General features: G+C 33.1%; 1 protein-coding gene and 1 long non-coding RNA gene across 2 annotated transcripts; both read right to left on the bottom strand.

Annotated features, from left to right (window-relative positions):
* Positions 1-2,818: 2,818 nt before the first annotated feature.
* On the bottom strand, positions 2,819-4,413 carry LOC123916668. The gene is made up of 2 exons (XM_045968216.1): positions 3,164-4,413; positions 2,819-3,024 (listed from the first exon to the last, which is right to left on the bottom strand). The coding sequence occupies exon 1, from the start codon at positions 4,259-4,261 to the stop codon at positions 3,164-3,166; it is 1,098 nt and encodes a 365-aa protein (XP_045824172.1). The 5' UTR covers positions 4,262-4,413; the 3' UTR covers positions 2,819-3,024.
* A 3,159-nt stretch (positions 4,414-7,572) lies between these two features.
* LOC123916840 lies at positions 7,573-9,417 on the bottom strand. The gene is made up of 6 exons (XR_006812271.1): positions 9,403-9,417; positions 8,927-9,029; positions 8,652-8,772; positions 8,432-8,570; positions 8,049-8,123; positions 7,573-7,957 (listed from the first exon to the last, which is right to left on the bottom strand). It is a non-coding gene; the product is annotated as an uncharacterized LOC123916840 (long non-coding RNA).
* Positions 9,418-9,558: the final 141 nt, after the last annotated feature.

Below are 9,558 nucleotides of genomic sequence, written 5' to 3'. Positions count from 1 at the left end.
ATGAGGACATGTGTGGACTATAACATACTTTTCTTTTTCTCATTGAGCAAAAGAAAGAGATGCAACCATGTGAAAGAACTGTAGTTTCTCCATAAGCTCCTTGGCACGGTTAGCGGCTCGGCGCTCCACTCTAACGAAGAGTTCCTCACTTAGTTTATCACCAATGTGAGCATCAACAAGGACTCCGCATACAGTCCTGCAGCTATTGGCTAGAGCCCTTCCTACTTCATTAGCATCATCTGGTTTGTTCAAATCAAGGGGACTTCCTCCTTTGAATACCTCAAGCTTGTTTATCACAAATGAACCATTTTCTTCAACGACTTCCTTGAAGTCTTGCAAGCTTGGTGCATAAACTGGAATGTTGAAATTGTCTCTTTTTGTGGAGCTAATTAATCCCTGCCATAGAAAATGTCATTAAATTTGTAATAAGTCCATTATGTATATTTCAATTTCAATTTCAATACATGAAAATGATACTACATGATTTAATAATTGGAAGCAATTGATAATCATTCTAAACACAAGTTGAAAACATATTACTGCTCATAGCACTCAATTGCCTATAAACTAATCAAGGTTTTCACTTTAATGTAAAAACAAAGCAAAAAATATACTTTTCTCATTAGTTTGAGCATAGAGCATCTCCAATAAGATTATCTTAGAGAGTATCATAGACTAATGATCCGTACCTTAACTTTTTTTATCATTGGAGTTTCATGATGTGGCCTAGAGGGTATCAAAATTGATGATACTGGTACCTTATTTAAGGTACCGTATCATCAATTTATTGTTACCTTTTTTTTTTGTATATCGAATTAAATAGAATTAATAACTTGTTAATGATGTATAATAGCTAGAGTGGTATCACCATTGGAGCAAAACACGTATAAGTTGCATAAATACTATATGGCATTGTAGGGACTACTTTTTAGTGATGTATGATTCCCAAAGCAGTATCACCATTGGAGATACTCTTATGACATTACATCAGTTAAGCTGTCATAATATCATTCCTTATCATAAATATATTTTCATTTTAAATATAAATATTTTTTCATTTTAAATATAATACACATTTATTAGAGTGTGTATAAAACAGCTGAAAATTCATTTATTATAAATTCAGAATCAAAAGTGTATTAATTTATTTTACAATTATATAGACCGTATATTGGCAAGCCATCCAGAATTATCATGAGAGGACATGGAGCAACTTTTGTTGCTGAAATCAAAATATAGTATATTTTTGTGCCAATTGATAAGTTAGGTCCGGATGTTGTGATTTTTTATCATTAACTTTGTTGCAATATCATGAGGCCTAAACTTAATAAAATGTTAGGCCTAAACAGTGAATGGTGGATATTATTGTACGTTCATTATCCATGAATTTTCAAAAACACACTTGAAATTGACCTTGAAAATCAATTATTAAGGGTTTTAAAAAAAAATGAAATACATTGATTTTACAAGAGTAACTAAGGGGTTTCCTTTCCATCCATTTTAGTCTCTAATTTGGACGGAAGGGTGATTAGAAGGATGATTTTAAAAGAGTAAGATGTATTAATATAGGGAGTATATCGTATAACATGTTAATATATTGAACTACAAAACATAGTAAAAGTTTAAAATAAAAACGAGATGGTATTTTGAATATTTACCTAGGCTCCATTCCAATTTAACTAGAAGATTTGTTGTTTCAACAAATAAGCAAGCAAGTGCAGCAAAACTCCTCTGATTAATTAGGGCATGAATACCTTGATTATGCGCATGAATACCATGAATACTGTTGTAATCACTGGTTGTATGATTGAGAAGGAGTAAGAGGTGCTCTCATATTTAGTAGTTCTCAGGTAGAAGTTGACACGGACAGTAATTAATATCATTTTTAAATTGGGATGGAGTTGGCATAGTATTGATCAATTTGTATCATATATAAAAATATAAAATAAGATATATAGTGTGTGTATGCTCGAGACCCACGAGACTTGTTATTTATTTCTTACACGTAAAGTATGTAGATTCTTATTTCTGACTCTTGAAAATGAATATTTAAAGAAGAGCACATCATTAGCGAGACACTGGTAATCCGAAACTTGATCGAAAAATAACTAATTAACTATCAAATAACTTAGATTTCTTTAAAATTTTATATGTACAATCTATATAAGTTTTCAATCAAACGGTAAATTTTAAAAAAATTATAATCGTTTAAATATTATTGAGTAGTGTAACATTACTTAAATATTGATATTACTCTTTCTATTGAATTCTGCAAAGAATATTCCAATTGATTTTGAAAGATATGAGGAAGTTCCGTGCAATAACATCTTTTGTTGAAAATGACACATTGACAAGTGAAATTCAGAATTCAGGAAATGCATGTTTGCAATACAAACCACACAGTGCAAAAATAATACATTGCACACATGTTACATAAATTGAATAACATAAAAAATTTATAGCCCAAACGAATATCAAAACTTGAATAGTGGGTTTTTACCACATATTTATGGACTCCCAATATTCCCTGATTCAATCCAATTCTTCCATTGATTTTAGAAGAGTAAGATGTATCAATATAGGGAGTATATTGTATAACATGTTAATTAATTGAACTAGAAAAGGAGAGAGATGGTATTTTGACTATTTACCTAGGCTCCATTCCAATTTAACTAGGAGATTTGTTTCAACAAATAAGCAAGCAAGTGCAGCAAATTGAATTGGAGGTAGTATTTGTTAATTAGGGCATGAATACTTACCTAGATTATGTGATGATCATAAGTGGAGGACTTAAAGCACTTGTTTTGCAGAATCTTTCTTTAAAGCCGCAATAAGCAATCCAGTCCTCAATATTATTGCAAAATTTAGCAAACCAACCAGAAATTTAAACAGCAGTACAATACAGTACAAATATTATTGCAAGAAACCACCAAAATACTAGTATAAATATTATTGCAACATATAGCAAACAAACCACCAGGATTCTTAATCGACTCCAACAATATATAGAAAGCAGCCACCCACCTGCAAGGTAAATAATTACAAATTTAAGATTGCAGAAGAATAACAAAGCATATCTACATTTAGTCAAGAATGCAACAACCCAAAACAATAACTTTTAATTGGTAAATTATCCAAAAATTTGTTCACATTTAGTCTGTACCTAGAAAGGGATAAAAGTATCGGTTATGGCTAAGATATCAGGAACAAATATAGAGTGGAAAGAGAGAGGTGTGAGTTGTACAAGTTGTTGTTCTTGGACAAGCTTGACACTGAATCTGAGAAACTCAATGTGAAATTTGTCGCGGGAAGCGGCCAAGCACAATATATCATTCCCCAAATGAAACAATTCAATCCCATAAAGAAGACAAGTTTGTTGAGTATCATCAAACTTAAATAACCAGTGAACATCAAGCCACTTGTTGGTGATAATGTTATAAGCCAGGAAGATTTGTGAATCTGGGTAAAAGCATAAAATAAGGTTGTCCCCCACAACTTGATTGGCGATAGCAGAGGCACTGAAAAACCAGTGTCCTCCATGAAAGGGTTGATGAAGCAATTCCCAATTATTATTATTATCCTTAGAAGGATAATAAGCATAAAGGGAATCAGTATTTTCAAAGAATACAATGAGGCGATTGTTGTTGGGATCGGGAATGGGTGGAATGGATACCCAGGCTGGATCACGGAGAGTCAAATCGCCGCCAAATGGGATTATAGTTGTTTCCTCCCACTTGCTGCTGCTGCCGCCGATCTGATAGCCCTCAAGGATTCTAGAGTTTAAACGTGTTCCACTACATGCAAAGATCATCTTGTCAAGGACAGCAGAGTATGGTGACTCCCTCTTAAAAATCATTTTGGGGCCAGGAGTCCAATTGGACCATATGGCTGGAGATTTTGTCAAATCTAAAGTAGATACACATGTATTGGAATCGGAGGAGTGTATGTAATTATCTTCTTCTTCTTCGGGTTCGGGGTTTACAGGCATAATAGGGTAGTAGGGCTTGTGCTTGGATGGTTTAGAGTTTTTATACTTACGGACACCTATATTGACGACGGAGAGAGTATCTTCATGAAGCACCGCCGTGGTTGTGAATTCGTCACGGCTCCATACAACTTCTGGATGTTTCGTTACAATAATCTCCTGTTTCAGATCCAAAACGAAAAATTCTGATTTCACACCACAAGTCCATCTCTTTGCCAGAATACGATATTTCCCCACCCATTCGGCCGAATTATTCTTCCGATTGCTACCTTCCATTCTTCCTTCCGCGTTACTTTCTTTGATTGATATCAACCCTAATTTTCTGTGGAAAGAAAGAGAGACCGCTACGCCGCTACCCCAATTCCACCTTCATCTTATTATTATTATGTAACCCAACCCTTAATATAGAATTGGGCTCTAAAAGTCCCATAAATTTCTTTCGGGCTTTACTTTTCGCACCACCTACATTTTCTCAAGCACCCCCTAAAAATACTTTGATTATGACGCATGCATTCCATAAAATCACATAGTCTCGCATGTCCACATGTCATGATTTGATATATGTGTAAAATAATTTCCACTGTCGATCTATATAAATTAAATTCATATAACTAATTTAAAATATATAATAATTTAAGTAAAGTTTTTTTATTGAAATACTTTAATTAGAGTTAAAATAGTAATATGTTAACTTCTTTAATAACAAATAATAATGTAATAATAGATTAGTGATCTTTATGGACCTGGAGATTTTTCACCGAAAGCGGCTACAAGGATCGTTGAAGGTAAACTGTTGATTGACATATTCCGAAGGTGGAAATACCCGCAAACACTCTTATAATCAAGTAAGTAGGCTGAAAATGTGAGGTTAATATTTTAGAATATTACATATCTCAATTTAAACCGTGAGTTAGGATTTATAGAGATAAAATTAGGGTTTCAATGTCCTGAAACCTTCTATATGATCGTTGTCCTCTCATGACAAGTGTTGTCATATATCGTTTCATACCCTAGCTAAATCCAATGAATTGGAGCAATCCTCCAACCTTGCTCGTGTGCGCCTCTAGGGTGAGTTTATGTGACGGTTCGCTTAAGAGCGAGTGATAAGGGTGACCCACTCTAAAGCAAGAATGGACTTTAGCCCAATCCATAATAAATAGTATAATACATCCACTAATATACATTTTTTAATAGTATATATGGTTCCTCATATTTGTTAGAATTCATAAAATTTCATCTAATTTATGTGAGACGATAAAATATAGTATGATTTGTTAAAATTATAACTAATGAAATAGTGTTAGGTTCCATGAGTATAACTCAATTGTTATGAACATTACAATTTACAGGGGTTAGAGTTCTCCACTTAAAATTTTGATCACTAGACTACTTGAAGAAGAAGAAGAAATAAATTAAAAAGCAAAAAAAATGTGCTAGTGTTACTCTATCGATGTAGTTGGCCCATTTATTTGTTTGTTTATTTTGTCAAATAGTCTAATAATAATAATTTCATCCAGGTTATACAAGTAGTTTCGAAATAATCATCCAAAAATAAGGTGATGCGGTAAATTGGTGAATTTTTATTTGATGTATGTAAAAAATTGTTCTTAATTTTTTTCAAGGGTTTATACTTTGTACACAACAATTAAACAATGAAAAAAATAAACAAAATCACGGTTTCTTATACAAAATTTTGGAATTGGAAACAAAGTAAGAAAAAGGCAACAATTGTGTAATTAAGGATAAAAATAGAAAATAAAAACACAAATCAAACAGGCAAATAGTCTTCTAAATAAAAATTATAACTATGATTAAAATCAACAGAAAAGTTAACATTCATTTTTCACAGGTCAATCTTTCAAGAAAATTGTGAGGGTTTATGTCTTAATGCAAATTATTTCCTCCAAGCATTCAAAGAGATCTCTAGCACATAGTGTAAAACTAAAAAATTAAAAACAGTTTTAAAAAACAAGTCTACCAAACAAGTTTTCTATTTTTAAAAACCAAAAAACAGTTTTTGAAAACCATTTCAAACAGGCTCTTACTTAAGAGTTTTATATTGTTTAAACGATAGGTCCATGTCAAACCAACAAAGCTTCCCTTCTTTGCTCCCCATAATTAAATTTTCACCTGCATGGAATGTGTCTCCAGACACAACTATGATGAACGACTACTGCAATTATGATTAGAAGAAAACTGATAAACTTTATTTCTTCATTACTAATAATGATAACCTCCAGGATGAACTGCAATTGATGAGACTTCTTTGAGACCAGTATCAAGCTTTTTTATGAGTTTTCTCTTCAATAAATTCAGTGGCGTCGCCACATACACTCGAGGGGGTTCAACTGAACCCCTGGACTTAAAAAAAAATACACGTATAATCCTATATAATTTATATTTTGAACCCCCTCATTTTTCTATATTGAACCACTGACTTAGTTAAACTCAAAGCAATTTTAACTTACTTATTTTCAAAATATATTCTATCTTTATTAGGGCTGACAATGAACCTAAATAAGTCGAATAAAGTTTGAGATCGATTTGACAATTAATTCGTTTAACTTGCTTGGTTCATGAACTAAATGAGTAAAATTTAAGCTAAATATTAAGTTCGTTAATTAAATAAACTGAACTTGAACTATATATAGTTCGGCTTGTTTGATTTTGAACTTGGTATCCGGCCTTAGGACCGACTAATCCAAGGGGACCAATCCCACCGCCCACTTGCGGGGGCCCCATTTAAAGCCAGAGTTTTTTTGCTCTGTATGGACTTGGCCCACCGAAATTGGCACCAGTGGGAATCGAACCTGAGACCTTGAGAGGAGCATACTCCAAGGGCCCAAGCCAACACCACTCGACCAACCCCAAGTGGGTTTCGAGTGGTGTTTGGTTTTGAACTTGGTTAAAGAACCAAATGAGTCGAACTTAAGCTAAATATTAAGTTCGTTAATTAAATGAACTGAACTTGAGCTATATATAGTTCGACTTGTTTGGTTCACGAGCTGACTTGATTATATATATAACACTTAAAAATATATTTTTAAATAACACTTCAAAAATAATTTAAAATTTATATAATTTAAAATGGAGAATAAATATAATGAAAAAAAAATTCATATCGAATTTTTGATTTTAGTTTCAAGTTGAAAATTAATTGAACCTAATGAGCTGAACTGAACTGCTCGTGAACTATAAACGAGTCGAACTCGAGCTGAAAAGAGTTTATGTCAAACTCAAGTCTAGTTTCTAATCGAACCAATGATTATCGAGTCTAGTTTTGATGTATTGACTTATGATGTTTTATGTTTTATATAGTATGAAATTATAAATATTATCCAATTTTATTTATTATTATTTTATATAGAATTTAAAAATGTAAAAAAAAATATATATTTAATTAAAAATAGTTCGATCTGTTGACATCCGGTCCGACCTATTGAACTTTGAACCGGTATGTACATCCGTTCAATAATCGATCCGATTCTGATTTTATACCTCGTTAATTTTCCTTAAAAATCAACTAGTTGGTAATTAAGAAGTGGTTTTCTATAAGGTCCATGAATAAAACACACTAAACACAGAGATTAACGGAAGCAGATCTTACATGTAGTGAGTGGAATTACATGATGAGTAACAGCTCACGTCTAAATGGTTCTATTCATGGTCATTAAGTGTGTCAAAATCCGGAGATAATTCAAGCTTTGTTGAAAGACATAAAGACTACTACTAAGGTATGATGCGGCAACATACATGACTACTTGTGCAATGATAGGTATGTGAGACTTTTATGTGCGTTATTGTTCATTTGTTGGAAATATGTAACTATTATTATTAGATAACGAATAAACAAGAAAGAATGTATGTATCAGGCTATCAGCTAAAACTGACACAACACTTAGAAAGGATATCTGTTGACATCACTGTTGAAAAGTAGTCACCTTTTCGGTGCCATTCCACGCTAGTAACAGTCTGCATGAACACATCAACTAATGTTTAATATAAATACTCAAAATTTCAAGCAACAAGCAAACCTTTACTAGAAATGGAGACATGGAAATACCTTTAAATGCCTTAACCTTATAGCGTCATGTTTATCATCTTTAAGCCAGCTAGCTTACACTAGGTGCTTTCTTGCCTGCAAACACAAGTGTTGTTAGGAACTAACAAAAAAAAGTAGCATGCAACATCAGATATCATAAGTATTGCTGCAAATATAAAGTCATTTGTCCTTCCGCAGCGGCCGGTTAGGCTATAAATTCTGAGCTGACTTGCTTTTCTATAATTAAAAAGTTTAGTTGGGGTCATATGCCAATGTAATGGAAGATTTAACATTGATTTATGTTCACAATCAAGTCATGTATATATCAGAAAAGAAAATTTCAATATTTTTTAATTTATATACAAAAAAATACATTATTTTATAATCAATAAAACCAGACTTACACAAAGACGGCCAGAATATGAATATCAGGCAGAGGATTCCAAGTAACACAGTTCACAGCTTCACCAATCTCCTACACCCACTGTCTCAGACATCTACCTGTTTCAACCTCCCAGACACGGACAGTTCCATCACTTGAACCTTCACAAATCCAAATAAGTAAGGATACCAATCTCCACTGTTTAATTGAAACCAAAATATTTGTTATCAACATCCACGTACCTGAAGCCATCCACTGCCCACCTTCATGGTCTTTATATTCGACATAGCATGTTATGGTGTAAGGCTTAAGTTCCTTTTTCTTTGGAAGCTTTGGCTTTAAAGATTCAGGATCAGTATTAAGCTGGTCATAGGAGAAAAACAAAATATAAATGAATTATGCCAGCTATGGAACACACACAAAATAGTCATGTAAGTAAAAAGTAGCAACAAATTAAAACATTTGACATGCAAAGAAAAAACTAGTAAAGTAGTTATTTGATACGATATTCACTTACATGTTTTCTTCGAACTCGACGGCACAAGTACAAATCCAAACGGCGTTCGAAAGACTCCTTCATAGCATTCTCATAAGCAGGGATGCTTCTCATAGACGTAAACCTGCAAAAAACAGGGCCAGTTTATGTCTTTCTGCCAATAACTCTGTCAAATACCTACAAATCAACTATGTTATAACTACGATACCACCACAGACAATGATACATGACAAACAAATTCCCAAGAAAGTCTTCGCAAATACCAATATTTATAGCTATGGCGCTTGCACTTAATCTGATTTCAAACACTCGAGAACAGGTATTGACCCGTAACTAATTAAACTGTAGCTATATGAATACCCTTGATAGTGAATAGGGCTTAGAAATTGATAAGGGTATAGTTGATTACTATAGCTAAACCTTAGGGTTGAATTTATTTCCTCCACCTTTCTCCTTTGTTCTTCCATTTTTTTTGGAGGCACGCTTATTTCCTCCACCTTTCTCCTTTGTTCCTCCACCTGTCTTTTATATATATCCATAGACTCATCCTAAGAGAAACAGGGGGGGAGTTAAAATACTACATATCAAAGTAGAAAATCACAGAACAGGTTAAGCAGTAAGATGGCATACCACAGGCTTCAATAGATTTTCAA

The sequence above is a fragment of the Trifolium pratense genome, linkage group LG1 (genome assembly GCF_020283565.1).
Source record: "Trifolium pratense cultivar HEN17-A07 linkage group LG1, ARS_RC_1.1, whole genome shotgun sequence".
Taxonomy (NCBI): Eukaryota; Viridiplantae; Streptophyta; class Magnoliopsida; order Fabales; family Fabaceae; genus Trifolium; species Trifolium pratense.
Note: the sequence above shows the minus strand (reverse complement) of the source record. Positions and strands in the feature narration are given on the sequence as shown.

Bases quoted from the DNA above. Each gene is read 5' to 3' on its own strand.
- LOC123916668 (XM_045968216.1), bottom strand. From the start codon at position 4,261: ATGGAAGGTAGCAATCGGAAGAATAATTCGGCCGAATGGGTGGGGAAA.